This window comes from Parasteatoda tepidariorum, chromosome 7 (genome assembly GCF_043381705.1).
Source record: "Parasteatoda tepidariorum isolate YZ-2023 chromosome 7, CAS_Ptep_4.0, whole genome shotgun sequence".
NCBI lineage: Eukaryota > Metazoa > Arthropoda > Arachnida > Araneae > Theridiidae > Parasteatoda > Parasteatoda tepidariorum.
Genome location: NC_092210.1, coordinates 55,240,612 through 55,264,557, shown reverse-complemented (window position 1 = coordinate 55,264,557; position 23,946 = coordinate 55,240,612). Strand labels below are relative to the sequence as shown.

General features: G+C 26.4%; 1 protein-coding gene across 3 annotated transcripts in view; it reads right to left on the bottom strand.

The window, feature by feature from the left end:
* Nucleotides 1-23,859, bottom strand: part of LOC107443115 (poly(A) RNA polymerase GLD2) — a 28,004-nt gene extending 4,145 nt beyond the window's left edge. The window contains exons 1-14 of one of the 3 annotated variants that reach the window (XM_071183465.1): nucleotides 23,687-23,859; nucleotides 19,909-20,011; nucleotides 19,154-19,501; nucleotides 17,948-18,062; nucleotides 15,292-15,411; nucleotides 13,157-13,288; nucleotides 11,073-11,187; nucleotides 8,650-8,741; nucleotides 7,114-7,174; nucleotides 4,368-4,434; nucleotides 3,504-3,580; nucleotides 2,839-2,967; nucleotides 1,878-1,924; nucleotides 1,635-1,768 (exon numbers count right to left, since the gene is read on the bottom strand). In XM_071183465.1, coding sequence (XP_071039566.1) covers nucleotides 1,635-1,768; nucleotides 1,878-1,924; nucleotides 2,839-2,967; nucleotides 3,504-3,580; nucleotides 4,368-4,434; nucleotides 7,114-7,174; nucleotides 8,650-8,741; nucleotides 11,073-11,187; nucleotides 13,157-13,288; nucleotides 15,292-15,411; nucleotides 17,948-18,062; nucleotides 19,154-19,449 — 1,385 coding nt within the window. In that variant the 5' untranslated portion in view covers nucleotides 19,450-19,501; nucleotides 19,909-20,011; nucleotides 23,687-23,859. Of the gene's footprint in view, nucleotides 1-1,634; nucleotides 1,769-1,877; nucleotides 1,925-2,838; nucleotides 2,968-3,503; nucleotides 3,581-4,367; nucleotides 4,435-7,113; nucleotides 7,175-8,649; nucleotides 8,742-11,072; nucleotides 11,188-13,156; nucleotides 13,289-15,291; nucleotides 15,412-17,947; nucleotides 18,063-19,153; nucleotides 19,502-19,908; nucleotides 20,012-23,105 lie in introns of all 3 variants that reach the window. The other 2 variants (XM_016056878.3, XM_071183466.1) reach the window with 2 other exon arrangements.
* Between the last annotated feature and the right edge of the window lie 87 nt (nucleotides 23,860-23,946).

Here is a 23,946-nt window from a genome sequence, read left to right as displayed (position 1 = left end):
ATAGTTAACGTTTGAAGGGAAAACAGTCAGCATAAGAAAGTTGAACCTCCAATAAATCAAAGTTTTTTGTTAATCTATTACATTGATTGTATTTTAAGTGTTTCAAGACACTGAAGAAAAGGATAATCGTAAATTTATTTGTAAAAATTATATAAAGATGACTAAATGTGAATTTTGACAACTCTCTGATGGTTGAGTTCATTTGGGATGTAAGAGACCTCTCAAACATTTGTGCTCAAAACTTTTTTTCCCCTTTTCCTGAACTTATTTTAATTTTATTAGTTAGATAAACATTGAATAAATATGAAACTAGTATGCATAGCTCATTTTATAAAGAGTTACAGATTTATTTTTTTAAGTTATGGGTGAACTTTGAAGAAAAAATGCCCCCTCAGCTCACATTAAAAATCTGCATATATTTTTTGCATAATTCGTAGCGAAAATTAACATGGTAAAGGAAAAAATCTCATTTTGAAAAAAGGAAAATTAAGCACTTTTTAAAAACATTCAATAAAAAAAGCTCATTTAAGGGCTTTTAAAAATCGAAAATAAGCACCTTTAAGCACTTTTTAAAAATGCTACGCACCCTGTAGAAACATACACTTTCATCCTTTGAACATTTTTTTTTTGTATGGATACAAATAAACTATTTCTGAAAATTTTGCTATGTCTACACCAGTGTCTTCTTGTGGGACATCTGTCCAATAGGAGGGCAATTTAAAAATAGACATGTCAAGAGTCAAATTTAACCTTATAGTGACTTTGAATTGCCATTTAAGCTGTGTAAACCTCCCGTCCAACCTACATAACTTACGTCCACAAGGTTAGTATCTGTAAGATTGCTAACTATAGGGAGACTGTTGAACTTCATTACTCATTGCTAAATCTGGAAAAAAGTCATACTATACACAAATGCAATATGCGAGAACTTTTGTTACCATCTTCATTTTTCTATTTAGCTGTAAGTGGATTTAGCGTCATAAAAGACTGGCAGCTATTAAAAAAATTGGCCAGACATAACAAAATGGGGAAACTTTAGACAAAAGTTAAATAAACTAGGTCCTGACACAATATTGCTTTGCAGTAAGAATCAAGTGCAAGAATCTTGCTAAATTTAAATAATAAATAAATATTAATAACTAAAATATAGAAAAATCTTCCATTAAACTATTTTGTTTTTAAAGTTTAGTTCCTTTTTGTAGGTTCAGCTTGTATGAAAACTCGCAGTTGCTTAGTAATTTCCTAAAACCTACAGTTCAAATTCCTTTTGTGAACATTTAAATTTTTGAATATTAAAAAACTATGTAGAGGTGAGGGATTAAGAATTTTAGAAAGGCTTAGATTGGGTATAGCACAAAATTTTCAGGGAAACACTGGTCTTAGCATATTTTGCACATGAAATACTTCAGTATGTTTCTTAAAATTTCTTTCTCAAAGTTATATCACTAGTTGATTCAATTATTCCTTCACTTAAATATGACTATTCACTTTGTTAAGCTTTTGAAGAGACAGTAATAAATTTGAAAGGTGATAAAACCATAACCAAAAAGGCACTTTGTACAATTTATTATTCCAAGCTGCAAAGAAACAAAATATAATTTAAAACATGAGTAAAACTAGAATGAAAAACTTACTTAAAGCTTTTAGAATAATAATGTAAAAATCCTACAAAAAGTTGACCAAGGTTTTCAGTATTTTCGGATTTAAAATTAGGTAATATTTCATCAAGTTCTAACAAACTAACGTCTGAATTTGGTGAGTATTTATCCTGAAAACAAATATAAGTTAATTATTTTAAAATTAAATAATAAAAAATACTTAATTTTATTGTTTTCTTAAATAAAACCTACATTATAGAATTATGCTATTCAACTTACTGGTTGCAGAATTTGAAGAGATGGCAAAACCGGAGGGTTACACCCATCTAAATTTAAAAGAAAAAAATGTATCAGAGAAATTTAAAAAAAATAGATTAGTTTCGTTTTTATTTGAAAGAAATTACATTAAAAACTAGTTTAATATATTGTTTTTTAATCAGTCAGACTATAAAATACAAAATATGTCGCAGCGCCACCCGTCAATTTTTTCATGCAATCACAGAGCAATATTTCCATAGTTTGCAATAAATATAATTCTGTGACAATTGCTGCAATATTAAAATGAAAATTACACCATTGAAAAGAAATTGATTTTAAAAACTATAAATCAGATTTTTTGGTACTTTGCAAAAAGTATTAGGGTTTATATCAAAACTACTAAAAAGTACTAAAATTAAAAGGAAGTTCATAAATTAAACAAAAAGAATTTTTCAGCTATTTTTTGTAAAGATTTTTAGGAATTAGTAGTTAATTATTACCGTATTTGATATAACATACAAGAGTGTGCCAAGGCTTTCTGTTGAAGATTTCTCTGGTATTTAACAAATTTTTTTTGATTTGAACTGTCGTTATCTAAAGTTTGATTCAACAGAATCAAGCCATTATTGCTTTGGCCTTTTTCTGTCCAGGGATACAAAAATTCATGCATTCTGTTAATGTGAGCAGCTCAGTTCACTCTTTTTTCAATATGAAAAACAATAGCTGAAAGAATGTTTTCATGTTGTGCTTCATTGGATAAATCAACTAAAATATGCTTTTTATTAAGTAAATTCTTTCAATTAAACATTAACTAAATAAATATAAAACTAAGTAAATAAAAATAAATATAAAACTAAATAAATAAAAATAAATATAAAACTAACTAAATAAAAATAAATATAAAACTAACTAAATAAAAATAAATATAAAATAAATAAAAAGTAAAATACAAAACGTTTATAAAATTACAGTCGACACTTACATTGCAAATAATGAATCAGCATCAATCCTAGACAGTAACTTGAAAGCGTACCATTTTTAGCATCATTTATATCATGTTCACGAGCCCAAAATTTAACAGCTAGAATTAATGGCCTTACCCTGTCATCCACTATAAATTTAAAGAAAAAAAATTAATTATGATGTAAGGAACAACTATAAAGGTTTGGCAGAAGTTGTATTATTATTACAAATGCATACACTTTATAGGAAAATAAAAATAAAGCCCTTTCAGTTTCATTAAAATATCAGAAAAAACTTATTTTCATATTACGAATTTCATATTACGATTCAATACTTTTACTAACTGATTTCATTCAAAAAAGTTATGTTTATCTTTTTTGATTGATATTTATGTGATATTTTACTTGAAATCATGCCTGAACATATAAGGCTAATATTTTATGCTTAGAGCATCATTTTTCAATAAACAAATTATTCATTAAGTACATCGACGTGGTATATTAAAACAATAAAATGTAAGTTTATACCAGTTAAAAAGGATAGATGAATGAGCCTTTGAGTTTGCTCACAAATAAAAGAATATTTGAGAAAAATAAATATTTTTTATAGAAACTTTAAAAAAATTGATACAAATTTCTTAAAATGAATGAATTATACACAAAAATTCCTAAAAGATTTACAAACCTCTAGCATAACTTCGTAGCAATTGAGAGTTTCTGATACCAGTAGGATTGTTGATATTTAAATCAATTTCAAAACCACTGCAAAAATATGAAGTAAAATTAATGCAAGACATACATAACTTAGATACCTTATATTCAATTAATTAAAATTGAAACCTTAGTTTATTATAACTTTTTCAAAAATGTGTAAAGGTATTTAGAAATGGTTTTATAATTTAATGAGGATTAAAAACAACCAAATCAAAACTAAAGATCAATAAACAAACAGTCATTTATCTTGAGGCTCAGGAAGAACAGCAACTTTATAAAATATGTTTAATTTTACCTTTAAATTTTCTTCCATTCACTTTTGTCCTTTAAATCAATTGACAAAAAATTTGAATTGAAAATATTTAAAGAATTATGAATTTATAAAAATTACAAATAGAATTTAAAAAATTATAGGCTTTAGCCAGAGCAGAACAGAGTTATTAAGAAGCATTCAAACAAGTCTAAATTTGTAGAAAGGGTCATTAAAAATAATATAGCTCTGTTTGAAATCTAGAACTAACCTCGAACTAACTAATAATTAACCTCGTGAATAATTTTACAACATTTAATGCCAATAGTATGTCAGATTACAGAATTAATAAAAAAGTTCCAAAAACAGGTAAGTTATCTTTACTTTTTTTAATTAATATAAAATCATACACAGACAGCATGTTAAAGAAGAGCAATTTTTTAAGAAAAACAAAGTGAAAATGAAAACAGTTTTAAAAGAATAATATGATTATGGTATTTATGATATTGCCTTTATAATTAACACATTTATTTAATACACATAAAAAAAATTATCAATAACTATGCAGATAAAAAATTTACTAACCTTAAAGTATCTTTAAATTTTAATATAGAAACCTTAGCACGAATTACTTGCAATTTTTTGAAATTTTCTAAAAGAAAATAGCAATAAAAATCAATGTTTATAAATATATAATCTAGACACACATACATAAACATTAACTACACATATATATATTAACTACATTATAAATTTTTCTAATTTTACATATATATGAAATTATACAAATTACATATGAAATTACATATATGAAATTAGAAAAATTAATATTGAAAAGACATATTTATTTTATGAACTCACACAATTATATCCACAAATATTAGTGTTTTCTGTTATAGCATTAATATAGCTAAAGCAAAATATATCAAAACAAACTTCAATATTCTGTGATATATACAAGTTAAATATACAAAAAGACAAGGTAGAAATGTATAATTTTTTTAAAGAGAAGAAGAAAAATTATTAAGAAAATAAAATATTTTTAAAAAAGAATATTTAGAAACTTTAAAAAAAAAACAGTAAAAAGTCATAAAACCAAAGAAGGAAAAGATATAATCTTGTCATCAACTCACGTAATTAGTTTTTTCCCTTTTTCTTATTTCCGGCTGTTTAATAAAAATTTTTTAGTTTTTAAATATTCTTTTTAAAAATATTGTATTTCTTAATAATTTTCGTCTTCTATTTATAGAATTTTCTTTGTATTTTAAATTTATTTTATGGGTTCTATGTACTTGCAGCTTATGTACAGTAAATAAAAGTTATTATTATTTTTCTTAAGTTTTTTCGAGTCAGAGTTTAAGGAGCTAGCCAAAGTATCGTAGATCATTCCAAATTATATAAAGGTCCATACTCTGATTTGAAAAATATATTTTTGCAAAGTATGATGGCTTATTCCTTTGAGGAAGCTACTATTAATGCTGGAACTATTACTGGAATTGTTTATGGATCAATACTGCTTTGACTTGAAAACAATTTTAACTTGTCATTTGCTTGCAAAAAATTTCAGTTATTATATCAGTCACAAAATCTTGCAATAGATCAAAAACAGAAACAGCAATATAATACCTGTAGAATCCCACGGAGTTCAGATTACACCAAAACCTGATAAAGATGGATCAGATTATTATATAAATGTTACTTTTTTTCAGAGATTTAATAAATTAAATGAGTTTATTGTAACTCAACATCCTACAATGGACATAATTGCTGATTTCTGGGAGATTGTCTGGAATCACAACTGCCAAAACTATAGTACTTCTTTCTGATGTGGATGAAAAGGAATATCCTTGCTTTTGGCCAGATGATGAAAAAGAAAATTATTACGAAACTTTTAAAGTAAAGATTAGCGAAGAATGTACAAGATTGTAATATAACACGAGACTTTATACTTCAACCAATGCAAGATGACTATGAGATCATTTGTCAGTAGCTCTTGGTGGCCACAGCATTTTTCTTCTTGATGATCTAGTCCATTTAGTTCAGATTAGCATTTAGAGTATCAAAATGGTCCTATTATGATTGTAGTAAACTTAGGAGGAACAGAAGCAGCAACATTTTGCTATTTAACACTTAAAAAAAGAAACTTAAATTTGAACATTCTGTAAATGTGTATAAGTATACTAAGTTATACCACATGCGCTGACCAGGTATCTGGCTAACAAGAAATGATTATTACTTTTCATATCATGCTGTGGACAAAGGATTGTCAGCAAATTATGAAGTTACACCAGCTTTAAATAGTCCAGTGACTAATGGACATATCTTTCTATTAAAAGAGGATTAAGCTATCTGAAAATTTCTTATCACATCATAAACATGCAATTTTTAACAGTATAATTTGTGTGCCTCATACAAAGTGGCAACCAGAACAACAAAATCTCTCTATTTTTAACTATATGGAGGTCACTTTTTATTGTTCTGCATCATATTAACTTGTGATATAATGCACATTTTCTAAGTGATTGAAAGAATAAAGGTGACAACCTTGATAGATAAAGAAAGATCAGGGTAATATGTTTTTGTAAACTACTTAAATTGAGAGAATGGTTAGTAACTTTGTCTACTATCTCAAACAAAAGATATGAATTTATCACTTCATTTCAAATATATACTTAATCACAAATAGATTTGAGTGTGGACGTCATTCTTTTTTGTATCTTTGTTTCAAGATGGAAAATACTTTTCTTAGATTTAGGATAGATGGGGAAAAAAACATAAGTTCCATAAGGGCAGGAAAAAGTTATTTTTTGGTATTACAATAAATAGTATTATTAATTATATAATTTTATAGATATTACAAATGTTTTTAATATACTATTTTTCCAATGTAACTTGAACACAGAGATTCTTTTCAATAAAAAAAAAGGTTTGTTAAAAAAAACTACTGCAAAAATTTTATTTTAGAAAGTAACATTTATATTAATTATTTTGTGTGACATAGTGAGAAAAATCAAATATATCTATTAACACCAATTGTTACGTAAAATGTTAATTTTAGCCATGTTACATTTAGCTTATCAAAAGTAGTACTTTGTTTTAAAAACAAACTCAATCCATTTGATAAACTTTAAAATATATACATATATATTTGTAATCGATGTACATGACTTTAGAAAAAAAATAATGAATTTAGAATGAATTACAGATAACTTTTCTAATTCAAAGATAACTGCCTAAAATAATTTCTCTAATTTGAAACAAAAAAAGTTTTTGCATGAAAGATAAAAGCGATGAAAAATAGATGAGGTAAAATTCTAAACTGAATACTTACGATGTCTTGAAAATAAAGAATGAAGCTCCCAAAGTATTCGAACTACTCTGTTTTGAACAATCTACATAAATATCAGATTTTTTTAATAAGAAAAGCAGGAGCAAAACAGAGACAAAAAATTGAAAAATTAAAATCATGGACAAAAAAGCATTTTGATCAAATAAATCACTTAATGATAATTGATATATTTTAAGATATCTATAACATTAATATTTAGGGTTGAAGAATTATTATTAAAATTATTCTTATTTCTATTGCGTAATATTTCTACATAATACTTGAAACAATAAATTAAAATTAAATTTTTGACTGCTCAAAAGAAGAAAAAAATTTTTTTTTTAATTTCTTAACTGGTCCATGTGTTTTCACTTCTATTTCAAGATTAAAAAAAAAACATATTAGTACTAAAACAATTCTTTTATTTAACTTTTTCCCAAGTTTAAATTTTACTCCCTTTAATTACTTATTTTCAAAATTTTCTTTTTACTTTATTTTACTACCAGTCAATCACTGAAGATCCATAAAAAATAATGACATTTTTTTAAATGACTCTCTTCTAATACTTTTATTCTCAATACTTTTACTCTTAAATGTAGAGGATTGAAGGTTTTGTTAATGATATCGTTTTTTTAAGTTTTAGTTTTAAGTGCTTTATCAAAAGATCACATAAAACTAGTGATTATCAATCCAAAAACCCAAATAAGTAAGAAATATTAGTAGGGTATATTTTGTGATATGATGCTGAATTTTTTCAAGCTTGTTTGAAGAGAATTTTAAAATTCTATATTTTCAACTTAAGTACTATCATTGATAAAAAGGTTTAACTCAAAAGAAAAGTAAATAAATAAATTCAGTTTACATTTAATAATTGAAACTTAGGTTTGAGAGTACAGAGATCAATCATACACCAGAGTAGTAACGTACAAAGAAACTTAACTTTCATTCAGACTAAATAGAAAAATATATTTTTTATATTTTTGCTCTTAAAATTTATTTAAAATTAAGAGTACTTATTGCAGGTGCTATACAAAAGAGAAAAATATTAGCTTTTTAAACTATTATAATAAAAAAAAAGTTGATAGCAGAGCATATGCATGAAAGAAAACAGGAAATAAAAAATCTTCTAGTAAGATTTTAAATAGCAAAAAAAGAACAATAATAACAAATAAATAAATAAAAATTAACTAGAGAATAATGATACACTCAAAATTTCATCTAAGTTTTATATTGTACAAAGACAGTTCTAGAAAATGAACTCTGGTTCTGTTATAAAATTAAAGATATTCTCTAAACATATGCACAAACCCTTTCTTGTGACAAATTAAAAAAACATTCATAAGTAATAATAAGTTTATATTGTCCATCTCATACTTAAAAAAAAATAATTTTACTATAATTAGATGTATTTGTAACTCATCTCTAATGCATCAAATAAATTATTTATAAAAAAATTAAAAGAAATAGTGCATAAATAAAAAATAAAAAAATAGCATCGCAGATGAACAGAAGCAACAAGAAAAATATTTAGACAAATACCTTTGCATCAGAAAATATGAGGCTCATGTCTGCATCACTATTTTTAGTAGCAAACCCTGTCATAGAAGATCCAAACACAAAGACATTACAACCTGAAACAGAAAAGAAGAGACTTTAGAAGGAAAAAGTACTAAATATAATGTGAGAATTCAATTTCATTATTTCATAAAAAAAAGTTTACAGTGTCAGCACATTTTCAATGCTACCCAAATACCTTAGTCCTAATAAGTAGTTGATTATTTAAAAAAATTTTCTGAAAAAAAAATGGCGCCATCTGGAAGAATAATCAATTAACTATGAGTTATAAGCTTACAGGGCAGTTATTAACTTTCTATGCATTAAACATCAAGGTAAATGTGTGTATTATGCTTCAATCTCCATGCATATGATATCACGTTTAAATCTGGTAAAGCCTTTGGCAATCAGGTTTAAATTAATACAGAAAAGTTCATACCAAAAATAATTGTTCTTTAGCATCATTCCTGATCCAAAGTTAAAAAAAATATTTTTAGTTTCCTTCAAAATTTTGTTTATATTGAATAAGAAAAAGAGTTTTGAGAATACCTATAGTTTGAATGTAGGTATGTGATCCCTTCAAAAGTCACACATAAAAAAAAAAAAATTGCTTTCCGAGGATGAAATGAATTACGCTTTTATGAGCATTCGAAGGGATTATGTATTTAATACAGATAAAGTGAGAAGTAACATTTTTTAACTTAAATATAACTCAATAAAAATAACATAATTTAAAATAATAATTTTAAACATTATAACGTAATAACTTTAAACTAACCTTAATAATTTTACTAAAGTTATAATAACTATAACGCAATTTATTAATTTTCTAATTAATTAAGTTATCATTCAATATAATAACCTAATTATTCCTAATTGTAAAAAAAAAATATTAATCTGTCTTAAAAATTAAAAAACAATATATGTGATGATTATTTTTGAATTAAAACCTTTCACTTTTTTAATAAAACTAAATTATGGCAGGTTTTCAACTTTCCTGAAGAAAAAACTTATTTTATTAAATTTTTATTGCCTATAAATCACTTAAATCTCTAAATTTTAAATTAATCTTTGAACTACACTTGTTTTAAAAATGTTTTGGTAAAAAAATATTGAAATGCTAAAAAAATTAAATCTTCAGACACCCTTAATTGGTACTTTTACTTCTTAGAATTTTAAAGCTATAATTTTGTCATTATTGCGATGAGCATAAAAAAAAATTATAAAATTTCTTATGAAGTCAATAAGTTCTTTTTCTTCCTATTAACTCATGGTTGCCCCATTGAATGTTGAAGGGCCCAAATTGGTTGCGAGGCTAGACTTTGTGCACCTATCTTATGTCTTATCCCTTTGATCATGCTAACTTCCTGTCACATTCCAAGCACGAATATGTCAGGACTTATTAAAATGATTTTTTTTTTATTAATATAGCAGATTTTTTGTAATATAAAAAATGTGTTTTAAATGTATTGCAGAACACAATTTTAATATTTAAAAACAAGTGTTTGAATGATGTTATCAAAATCATTTGCACCACATATTTTTGTTCAATCTCAACATTGAAATATTAGAAAAATACTATTTTTAGTCCGTCATAATTGATGCAGTACCTAACTATATTCACATTAAAAATTTGGTAACTGAAAAATTGTTTTTAACAAAACTCAGGGAAACTAAATACTTTTTTTTTTAATTTGTAGAAGTAATATACTATTGGATAGATTGCACTTTTTAAAATTATTATGATCATAGATCAAACTTTTTGAAGGGTGAAACAATTGGAGTTGAACTTTTAGTTAATAATTACATCATTATACTGAAATTTTCTTTTTTGTAGATATTAAACTTGTTTTACTTAAATTATATTATTATTACTATTGCATTCAAAAGGATTATCCATTTACTGCAGTCAAGATACCAGAAAAAAAAAATTTTTTTCACTAAAGATAAGGGGAACCATTTATATATTAAAACAAATTTTTTCCCATCTGCTTTCTTAAATATATATATTACATTCATATACTTCATTTTATATTAAGAGATTTACAAATTTTCTGTGAAAAATTATTTCATCTCAATTATTCTTATAACTAACAATAGCCCATTAAAATAGCCCTAGTGTAAAATTAACAACAAAATAAAAAGTTATAACTCTATATACTTATATTTCATTTATTAAATAATTTAATAATGAAAATATAAAATCAAACTTATAAAAGAAAATAGTAATATATAATTATATAAATTAAAACATAAAAAATTGTGTTTATCAATAAAATTAATAAATTAAATTAAAACAATTTAGTATATTTTAAAAGCATTTTTAGTTAACAAATAATATGTATTAGGGCATACTTATTTACAAATTAATATGCATAAAAGTTATTTTAACTTTAATATATACCAACCGGAAAACTTTCTCAGAATTATTTGCTGCAATCTAAAACGCAGTTCCATTTTTTTATCGAAAACCCAATCTGTCTGCACATTATCTCTAAAGTATGACATGATGTTTATACTCAACTGTAAAGAGAGAATAATAATAAAATAATAAATTTCTTAAATTTAAAATAAGATCAGAATTCTAATATATGAAAATAAAACAATGTGCTTCAAGGAAGAAAATTTTCAATTTTCAAAAAATATAGCTTAATAATAATATAGTAAACTTGCTTATTGGGAGACATCATTTTCTACAAGATCCTGAGCTTAAAAAGGAAATATTCATGAAGAGTTAGTTTAATGTTTAAAAAAAACCTAAATAAAGCTCTGTTATTACTAGCATAACTTGTACTGAACAAGGAATTTATTTTGAACTTCTAGAAGGTTATTTCATTGAATTTGTCAGAGAAAAAGTATTTGTTTTAGTCCCTTCAAAAGTATTTAAAATTCCTTTCAGTTTGAAAATTATATTTTAATGAGCAATAAAGTGTAATAAGCCTCGATAACACAGTGATTAAGATACTGGTTCGCCACAGTGATTCAATCCCTTATTGAATCTTAAAACCCACCTAGCTTCAGATCAATGGGTACCAGATTGTCCGGGAAAGTAGAGGCGGTGTACGTGCAATGCTGATCATATTGCCACAATAATGTTATTTGTTTTGAAATAGTGGAGACAAAACCTTCATGACCTCCTGGCTATCAACAGTCTGTTGATGAAATAGTTTACTTTTATAAAGAGTAACAATGAGAGGCAGTGCCGGATCAAGCGTACGCAGGGGCCGTAGGCCATTCAAATTTTTGGGGCCCTTAGACTAAATTTTTTTTCTCATATTTTTTTTTTTATTCAAATACAAAAGTATTTATATATCTTTTCATTTAAGAAAGCATATTTAAAATTAAAATAAATAATAATAAATTAAATTTTACTTTATTTTGTTAAATTAGAGCTAAAAAATAATAACATATATATTTGAAACTGATTTTTTTTAAATCATTGTTCCTCTTAATTTTCTTTAATTTATTTTCAAAAAATCCATTTTAAGGGGGCCCTTAATCACTGGGGGCCCCTGGCCATAGTCTGGGCCAATGGGTAATCCGGCACTGATGAGAGGTCTCCCTACAGTCTTATTGTAAATTACAAAGTATAACATGTGTCAACAGATTAATAAGAAACTGGAGGTAATCACATTTCAATGGCTATCAGAAGATATTCCTACCAATAAACAGATTCAAACTCTTGTTGATTCCATAGGTCATGTGCTTGCTTTCATTTTCCTGTCCGACTTTTCAGTAATTTATATTCATCCAAAATCTACTCTTCTTTTCCAATCTAAATCTTCTTTTTTTAGCGTTGCATTCATTTTATCAACACATATCATAGATAATTGGTAAACGTAAAGTTCTTACTACACGAGAAAAAAAATCAAAATTTTTTGAAATATAGGAAGTATGATTTAGTTTTCTCGAAAAATTCAACCCTATTGAAAAATAAAGAGAAAGTTTGGAAGGTTTTTAATATTCAAAAATATGATTGAAAAGATTTCAAAGAGAGAGGGAAAGATTTTGTGATAATGCATTTAGTACCATCAGTGTTGTAAGTCCAACAACTGCTTGAAAAAAATAATTAAATTATGAACAAAGCTGCTTAAATTATGAACAAAGCTCAAATAATTTTACCAGCAGTATAAAAAAACTAAAAAAAGAAACCAATTTTTAGATATTTCCTAGTTCATATTTAGTGCTTAGAGCTCATTACATTTCAATGAAGCAACTCTAGTTCATCAAGACTATGATGCAAACAAATGCTTAATTAAGTGTGAGGAATTTGTAGATTTCTGCTACTTGAAACTTGCAGGCAAGAAATAAGAACAAGGCAAGAACAAAATGAAAGTTAAAACTTTCAAACACTCAGCTTAAAATTTCTGATTGCATTAAAATTAAAAATGTTAAAAAAAATCTAAATAACCAAAAAAATATGACATAATTTTGACAAAAACATCAACAAAATTTTTTGAGAGTGGTTCAAACAAATTAAAAAATTACTCACTTGATCATATTGGCAAATTTGTGAAGCAGTTTCATAGGGTGAGGCTCTAATTCTTTTAGAAGGTGCATCGTCGGGCTCCCTTTTCCTTTTATAATCTCCATTACGACGAGAAGGAAAACTTGTTGAAGGTGTCTGTAAATGGAATGTAAACATTTTAAGGACTACATCATCAAGATAGAACGAGTATCTCTATAAAACATAACCTAATGTTCTAAATCAATTTGCCATTGCTGTTGCTGCATTTTTACTAACCAGAAAATCACAAGGTAGAATCTAATTTTTCCATATTAATTTCCATTTTTGGTTGTCATCAGCATAAAATTAATAAAAGTTAAAAAGATATTGTTTTCATATAAAATATTTTTTATCTCTAATTTAAAGGTATCTACCAATAATATTTATCTTAATATATAAAANCACTAATGATATCCTAGAGAATTAACTGCTTTTTTTCACCATTAAATAAAATTTGCAGTTCAAATCATAATCGAAAATGTCATTTACACACTTAAATACAAAATTCAAATTCAAATTGAAAGCGTTGCAACGCACGCAGGGTACAGCTAGTTTTATATATTTCTTGTATGCAGTATATATTTCTATATATATATTTATTCTCTATATATATTTCTTGTTTATAGATTATACTATCCCTAATATAAATTTGGCATTAGATAATAATTGTATTAAAATTTGAATCTGCAATTATTATATTTTTGATTTTATTAATTAAAAAGGTTATCTGGTCTAGAAATTTTATCAATTTTCTTATGACATACTTCGATACCATACACTATGGTGTATATATGGACGTATATATTTGGCATAGGGTGTTCAAAAATAAAATTTGAAAATTAAAACAAAAATTTATGTATTAAATAACAAATAGAAAAACTGCTAATACAATTTACTTTTAAAATTATTAATATTTAAAATAAATAATTACAGTCAAAATGAGAACAGCTAAGCTGCAAGAATGGAAACAAAGGAAACAGCATTTTTATAAAAAGGACAATTAATATTATATTTCACACGAATAATTTGAAAATATATTTAATAGGATAAGATTTCTGATTTTATTCAAACTTGGCATATCTAAGTTTATAACTTAAGGAATCTAGAATCGAACTTTATATAAAACCAAATTAAAGTATATTTTTTAATTTAAGCTAATAATTCTTTTAAATAGTTAAATTTTTTCTTTAAATGCATATGATTATTTAATTACTTTTGAAATATCATGCATAATCACTAAAAATATTTTTAAATAAAATAATTTTGAATTAAACGAATTGAATATTCTTTTCTTTTTATAGTGCTTTTATATATTATTTATTGGCAAAAAGTAAAAGAGGGTAAAACTAGGAAAATAAATTTGGACAACACAGTAAGCATTCCTACAGACAGTTTTTGAGTTATTTCCTGAACTTGTATAACACAATATTTGTCTACCAAGATAGAATTAGTATTTTTATCAACATTATTACTACTGCATTCAGTTCTTGCTTTTTAATTAGCTAAGAATCCATAATTATATAACAACCTCTAGCACTGTTAAGATACTTTCAAATTGTACTTACAAAAAAACTAAATTCCAATTGAACCAAAAATATATTTGCTTATTTGTTTCTGCTTTGCTGTTTGTATTTTTACCCCCACCCTCCAAAGCTGAAGAATGGTTCAAACAGCAGCCTTGAAGCTGATCACATTAGCAATTGGTCACACATGAGATGAAAAGAAAAATTCTCTGCATCAATGTAAAACATTCAATCTATAAAATCATCATTTAAAAAAAAAGCTAGTAAAATAATATAAATCAATACTTTGAGGTTCGATATATTTTGAAGGGGGGTTTATCCCCCTCCCACCAAAGCTATGCCACTGATCATAAGAGCTGATCAAAGCTATGCCACTGATTATATTGTTTGGACGTAGGAAGTGGGGACACCAGCTTAAGTAAACATAATGCTTTTTAGCACAAATATTTTAACTTTGTAAAAAAACTGCTTTTTACGAAGAAACAACAATTATTGCGAAGCAATCATAGGGATTTGTGAGCGACAGTGACAGGAGGCTCAACTCCAAATATACAATAAAAAGCATTAAACATAACCACCATATAAGAAAGTACTTACACTAGACAACTCATAATTCGATGTGGCTTCATAAACTGAAAGTGATGGTTGAGTATCATGAGGTGATCTAGAGCTAACTGTTCTTTGAGATGGAGATTGCTGATAGAAAACTTGAGAATGCTGTGAGGAAATAAAAACATTTAAATATACAAAGATGTTTGATTGTTCTGAAAATAAAAGTCTGACACCAAGATAGAAGTCTCAAATTTCAGAGAAAAGGAAGAACAAAAAAATTTTAATTTAGATATTTTGTAATTATTTGGGTAATGTGCCTAATTTGCATTAATGCTAAATAACACGCTCTTACCATGATAAGTCTCAAGTTTGTACCATGTGTTCTTTATAATATTAATAGAAAAACTAAAAAGTTCCATTTTCATATTTTGTAATTAATGGGAAAATTACTCTAATTGAAGAAAGGCATGCTAAATAAAAGTTTTCCTTTAAGATAGAAGTCTCAACTTTTCCCCAGGTGTTCCTTATCAAATAAAAGGAAAAACTAAAAATATTTCATCTTGATATTTTGTAATTATCTGAGTGGTTAGGGGTAATAATCTTAATTGGCAATGATGTGAAATAACGCTTTCCAACCAAAATCTCAAAATTAAATCCAAAATTAATCCTCCAGGAGGAATTAAAAAAAATTTTTTTTTTTTATGTATTTAACAATTATTGCAGCAGTTACGCTAACAGTAATGCTAAATAACCAGTTCCCTCCAATTACTACCATGTGATTGGCGCAGTATACATTATTCCAGTTTGTGCGCTGTTAAACTGCAAAAAGAGGTGATATTGTGCAGGAGAAAAACTATGTGGAACCATGAAGTGGGAAGTTTGTACAGGTAGAAGAGTTGGAAATATTTATAACCTTCTCTAATCAGTGAATCTTTCATCACATTATACCTTTCTTAACTCATCACAATGTAAAAAATGAAGCTCAAAGATATGACATTTTCTAGAGTCTTTTATAACTTACTAAGTTTTCAACAGGTGCATAAAGGATATAATTAAACTTATTGCTTTTTCTCAACTATAATGATTTGCAAAATGCCCAGTGCACTGTTAATTATTTTTTGCATCCAAATTTTTGTATGAAAGCCAGAGATGTTTTGACATCATTGCTTGCCTTTTTTTTTTTTACTTCAAGTTAACTGTTTACTTGTTTACTTATCCTCATGTTGCTCAAAACATCTTACCATACCTCACTGTGCACTAATGTTTTGTCTCCAGCAAATGGGAACACTAATATTATAGATAATATAATAGAGCAGGAATAGAATTGTGAAATGGTAGGTTTGTGTAAGGGGGCCAACCAGTCACCGAACTATTGCACTAAAATACTAATGTTAAGATGAAAAAACAATGTTTCAGAAGGCAACAAATGCCAACTGAAAGTCATGAAGTGTTGAAATCATGCAGAAGAACAATGAGGTAGTTGAACTAAGACATGGTGAGTTTGAGCTGGCAAATCAAACTTTTTTATTTGGCAAAAAACATGGTAAACCAAATCAACGAATATAAATTTTAATATAATTTATTCAGCTTTTGAAGTATAAAAATATAGCTCCATTTTTAGTTAGTTAGCAAAATGTTCTTCTAAAAAAAACTTTTTTGGCAAGAAATGTTTGGTTTTATAAAAAAACTACTAATTGTTTATTTGGCATTTAATAGAATAAATAAAAATAAAAGTATCAATTCTCGCTATCATAGTTCTCAAAACCTAAATTTTTATTGAATATTTTATGTTCTGATTTAGCATTTGTGCAAGATTAAAAATTTATTAGATTTCAAAAAACTTCAGTCATTCTAACCTTAATCATACCTTTTCAATTTTTTGTTATCTTATATACTTTAGGTCAGAAAATTTTTCGATGTTCTTAAGCATATTTTAAAATTATCAATGGCATTAAATAATAAATAATTCGAATTAATAATACCATTTTAACACTGTGGTTCTAGAGGAATTATTTGTACCCAACATTTATTTACTATTTTAAATTATTTAATTAAAAATAATCAACCCTATTATAAATAAAATTGAAGAGTATTAAATAAATATTACAGAGAAATTTGTTATCAAATTAAGTTTAATTGAATTGATCTTTACAATTAAGTTTGAAGAATGTTAGTATAATAAAATGTTTTCTTTACAAGTTGAATACTTATCTAAGAAAGCAATCAAACTCTTGCAGATTTTTTGAATAAGAAAATATTTTCTAATTAGAGAGCAACTTAATCAAAGAAATTTTAAATGCAATCCAATAAATAAAATAATTTAATTAAACAGTACAAGATGTAAATTAAAAGTCAGAACATGTAAGTCAATATGAATTAAGCATACATCAACTAGTAATCAAGTAACTCATAATCTTTATCATGATTAATAAAACAAAGACTGACTAAAAAAAGTTTTTTCTCATTTCTGAAAAATTTTTAGTTTTTAATTTCTCAAAATTTTAATCTTATGCTTATTGTCTAATTTTTAACAGTCACTTAGAAGCGAAAACAGTTTTCCAGATTTTAGGACATTTGTAATTATAATATTGTATATACATGAAGATATTAAAATGCATGGTACACTCCAACACTTTACCTGAAATAACGTTCTATAAATAACGAGAGAAATATTAATATAAAAATAAATATCAAAACATACCTCATAATTATTGAAACTATGTGATCTTTTGTTAGCATCAGAGAAATAAATTCTTCTCTGCCAACCACCAGAGTGTGCTCCATACTTTTCTTGGGGAAAAATATGGTTATTCTGCCTAAAACAAAATAACTCATTTCATAAAAAGTCCTAAATTGCAACAACAAAAAAAAATATCCAAGCCCTTTAATATGCTTTCCATCATTTTTAAAAACTGTCACTGAGGGGAAGCACTCACAGCGCACATTTTCATAGTTTTAAAATAAAAAAGCAGGTGGTAAATTTTAAACACTAACAAACTTTGTCAAAACAGTAAGAAATCCATGATTTAGCAATTAATAATTAAAAATTATTGGCAAGGCCTTTTAACTGATGCATTGGTCATTAGAATCCACTTAATAACATTAAAAATATCAGAGATGAATAAGATCGAGAGAGTGAACTGCCAGAGGTAAAGAAGTTATGATAAATAATAATACATTATTAAAAAAGTATTATTATTTATCATAACTTCTTTACCAAAGACAAAACATTTTAGCAAACATATATATATACATACATATCATATATATATATGTTTATATGATATAATGGCAATGTCCCCAATGGCAAATAAACCTGCTCCAGGTTTTGTGAAAGTTTATAACAAGACATGTCAAAAACCTGTTGCAGAATTTTTAATCTTTTTCTGTAACAAACCTTCCTAGGACTAATTTACCTTTCTATAGGATATTTCTAATTGAGCCTTATGTTTATAAAAAAGACCTACATATGTTAAATAAAACTGTATATAAAAACATTTCTTTTCATTGTATTAGTCAAGTTTAAACTTTTACAGAAAATAATCTTTTGAACTGAAAAATTAATATAATGTCATATCTTTTATAAGTCAATAATATTTTTTTTAAAATTAATAAATACATTTATACAAGTGCAGACAACAATGCAAATATCTACACAATAAAAAAATTTCCAATATAAAGCTTAGTAAAAAAAAAATCTGAAACATCTTTCAAATATATCTACTGGAACTATAGTACTATATACTAGAAAACTTTGCTTCATATTAAGTGCTTCTTAGTAATGATATCTTATTCATAAATTTCTAGAATTTATAAATAGTTCCTTCTTATTATTAACCAATATCAAATAAAACAAAATAGAAGGGCAAGAATTCACAAACATTTACTATAAAATAGTTCAACTTACTGGGAGTTCAACATGTTATAACCTTGAAGAGAATCATTAACTGGACCTGATCTTGATTGTAAATGAGCAAAATCCAGAAAACCAGGACCAGGGATTTGAATATCACTTTGGCAACTTCTTTCATCTCTACTACAAATCTGACATAACTGACCAGTTCTATAAGTATAAAAGTTTAGATTTCTACCACACTTTTGACAGTAATGTGATTCAGTATAATGACTCCTTTGATTTGAACTATTCTGCAAACTTTTAGGGATACTTAGTGTCCTCCACTTCGTTTTCTTATTTCGAGGCATCTTTGCAGCTAAAGAATGAGCTCAGGATAACACTTTGTCCCTCAAACAAGTTCTATTAAAAACGAAATTTTCAAAAAAAATTTAAAATAAACTATAATGAAAAAAATATCAAGCAACCAATAGAAATCTCAAACTCCTAGAAATTTCATAATCAGATAATAGTAATACTTATACAGTGTTTTCATCATAGAAAAAAAATGGGTGAGAATTTTTCACCCCTTCTCAAAAACAGGGTGAGGTTTTAAAAAGTTAAGTAAGATTTCTAAAAACTAAAAAAAACACAAAAACTCTCGGAAATTTTTTTTTTCCTTATTTATAATACATTTTTAACGTCTTCTATTTGTTAAAGCATTGAATATTTTTGGTACATCATCATAGAAGATTTTGCCTTTAAAAGGTATTTGTCCATCTTACATTAGCACATAAAAAATTTGAAAGTCTTACATGAAGAAACCTTACCTACAGTAAACACGTGGTTGTAGAGAAATGTGTTCTGAAAGGGGTTCCGTGGTCGTGTTCTGTTGTTCGAAAAGGTTCTGAACAATACTAGTAAATAGGGAAGCTAGATAACGGGGCAGACGTTGAATATAATGAAAGATCCAGGAAGAAAAGTGAAACGGATTTAATTCTATATGGCGTAATTCGAAGCTTTTTCCAAAATGCGAGAAATTCGCGAATGTTGAAATTGATTTATAGAATGTGTGAATTTCTCGCAGTAATCATTTTTTAATGCAAGAAAAGAAAAAAATATATGAGATTCTCGCATTGTCACGATGCAGTGAAAACACTGTTATAATTGCTAAATTTTAATCTATATTTACTACAGCATAGTCACAAAAAAAATATTAAGGAAAATCAGCAAAATTAAATTTATATTGGGGAGAATTGACCTATTATTAGATATTGTGCGATTTACATTGCATAGGTAAAAAAGTATACCAATATAAAGTAAACGACTGGGGATAGTTAAAAACTTTAATCCTCAAAAAAAGTCAAAGTGAGTCATAAATTGCGCATTTTATTGATCACTTTTTGCAGCACTTCATTCAGAGCTCATTCTGGGCAGGGTAAACAGGGCGCAGTATCCTGCTGCCCTTTTAGTCAAAAGAATTCACCCTGTTGCCCCTGAAGTAAATTAGTGCCCTGATGTAATAGACTCCATACCCTCTTTGCCCTTAACCCTTCTTTATTTTTTCCCCAAACTCTACAATGTATTTCTTAAACTTTTGTTATTTTTAACTCGATTTATTTAGTTTGTCATTGCTGTCAATACATAGATTTATATGGGAAAGGAAAAACAGCCATCACACCCCCTTGTTGCACACGTCTTTGAAAGTTTGCAGTTACTTCCACTATCATTAAATCATAATTATTATTAATCATATTAATTATTAAATCATAACTACAGACATTCAAAAACATTAATTTTTTATTTTATTAATATATGCATGCATTTTAAATAAATTACTAAGCTAATTAGCTCGTTAACTCGATATATATGTTAATTTATTAATAAAAATTAGTTATTAATATGATTACTTCGCTACTTTTAGTAAATTAAAAATAAAAAAAATTTATTTTACTAATTGACAATGTTATTTAATAGAACGTGTAAAGCCCATATAAAGAAATTATTGCCTTTTTAGAATAATAACGCCCTTTTTTTTAAACTTTTGCACCCTGCCCTTTTTTCAGCCTAGAATGAGCTCTGCTTCATTTGTGCCGATTGTATTCAATATTTCTGATAGTATTAATTCCAATTTGTTTTTCAATAATTTCTTTGGCAGTTTCTGCAATGCATTCTCACGCACTTTTAAAAATTCTGATTTTTATTAAGACATGCTAATTTTAAATCATGCATTTAAATAGTTATTTATTGGCGAACTTTACTCGTGTTAATATAATCGTAAATGTAATGATTGATTTATTTCATTTTTATGCTTTTCTTTGTGATTTTAACGATCCCATTACTTTAACTGCGATGTTAATATGGCAAGCGAATTTCTAATTGCGAATTTAAATAATCACTATTTGATAAAATTTACTTGTGCATATTTCATCAGAAATATAAGTTACTTTTTCGATGCTTCGGCAGTTGACCCCATACATTTGTATGTGGTATTAAAAATCCTGATATTTTAATATAATATTATTGCAACATGAAAAATTTGAAAAAATTGAGGAAAACGCCAGTTTTTAAACTGCTTACTGTTTAAAATTTATTTTGGTTTAAATTTTTATTAGCATAGGAGATTTTCTTTGGAAAAAAATAAAAAGAAAACGTTTTTTATTTAAAGCCTCTTATAATTCAAGAAATAGAAATAATATCTGAAAAATAATATTAAATAAGTATATAATATTATCTTGCACTATAATGGATTTGTTTTAATTTCTGGATTTCGTTTTAACATTTTAAATTTTCTTTAATCAAAATATTTAATTCAAATTTATATTACTACATAAAATGTGTAAATTTTTTTGCACTTTCATTTCTGTAAGCACTACATTTTTTTTTTTTTGGTTAGAATTTATATCNAAGCACTACATTTTTTTTTTTTGGTTAGAATTTATATCCCCCAAATAAATATATATATATGAAAAATTAATTCTTATGAAAAAGTTTTTTTTTAAAAAAAGAATTAGTTTCTCTTATTTTCAAATAAATTCAAGCAATTAAAAGTATATGAATTTTTTCAAAAACTTTTATTTAGTTTACTAATAAAAAAATTTTGTGTTCAGAATACAAATGGTAATATAAAAATTATTATATTTGCGGTTAACATGACTAAATATGCATGCAGCTCTTTGTTAATCTGCTGTACAAGTGGCCCGTCACTCAGAAAGGTTGTGCACCCCTAGTTTAAACGATTAAATCAGTTTTTAATTTTTCTACATCGATACATTATTTGGAAACTCAAAAATGACAAATACTAAGGGACTCCTTTGGGATTCTTTTACATAAGCTGGGAAAAGAAAATTCCACCATAGTCAACTTAGTTGACCATAGTTGGGGATATTCCTGTATCATATTTTGGTTGTGCAAACTGCAATTGCCTAAATACCAATGCTTGGTTCTTGTACATGGAATAATTGAAATATACATGAAAATCAAAAGGTAAAAACGATTATGTTTGTCAATTACGTTATGTTCTGATACTACGAGAAACAAATATCAGGTTTAAAAATTTTCAGGAGCAAGTATTCAATTAAAATCATAAAAATAAAAATATACATGAATATCACAAGCACTTATTAAGATCTCTTGGAAATTTCAAAACAAATTTTACAATTTTTGATGAAGAGAAAAATAAAATTAGAAAATTTGGGTGGACAAGAACTCTTTTTCCTTAAAAATCTTCCCTAGTCAATACTGCTTTACTATTATTCCTGTCGTCTTCTTCACAACACTTACATTGTTCATAATCATTAATGATATAATTTCAAACATTAAACACAAATTTTAAACTATTATTTTAAACATATACTAAGGATAACGAAAATTATTATTCCAACAGCACTATGATTCTCTCAGTCTCACTTTAATAGAAATTTACAACAATTTTAAACGCGCGACAGCTGTGTATTTTTTGTACGGTACTTTCCGCTGAATTTTTTACAAAAAAAATCAGAAATTTTTGCCGCCTTTCTTTACTTACTTTTCTTAATACTGACTTGTCAACTACCTGAAAATAGCCTAGGGGAGAATTCCATATTGCAAGCTGCAATAGAATAATGGCCAAGTCTCGGCAACTTCCAGAAAAAGGACCGTGACACACTAAAAAATCATCACAGAAGGAGACCAACTGGAAGGGTACAACTCATACCCATTCTCAGGCAAACCTCTACACATTTCTTTTTTAGATTGCACATTTAAAATCCATGTGGCACCTTGGTGATTATCGTTGTCGGGACACATTAAGACACGGAAACATCCCCATAGCCTATTTGTAGAGAAGAAACCTCATAAATGCAACAAAACGGTTAACTTCAGAAGTTTAGGCCTGTAACAAAAAAGGCACTGAAACTGTAAGAAATTAATATTACAGTTAGTTCATCGTGGGCCGCTTCACAGAAGTTGCCAAGACTTTGCGATTATTCTGCCACAGATCAGGATTCAGAAACCCTCTGCTTAAATTATTATTATAATTCAAACGAATTAGATTCATAAATAAAATTAAGTTTAAAACCTTGTAACAAAATCAAGAGAGTGTTACCAAACATTAAGCCTCAAACTTACTCATAATATAATTTCAAAGAGATTAGTTAGAGATTCCTACAAAAAAGTTTGAAAAATACATTTAAAAAAATATATAAGTCGGTATTATTATAAGACAGTAAAATATTTGGTCGCAAGTCAAAGTCGAACAACAAAAACAACCACTAATTTCAAAATTGATTGATTGATTAGATAAATAGGTTACGGGTATAATTGTCTTATCTATATCTTTAAAATTGTACGAGCTTTTAGCTTACTATTTTATAGCACTTGTGTCAAAT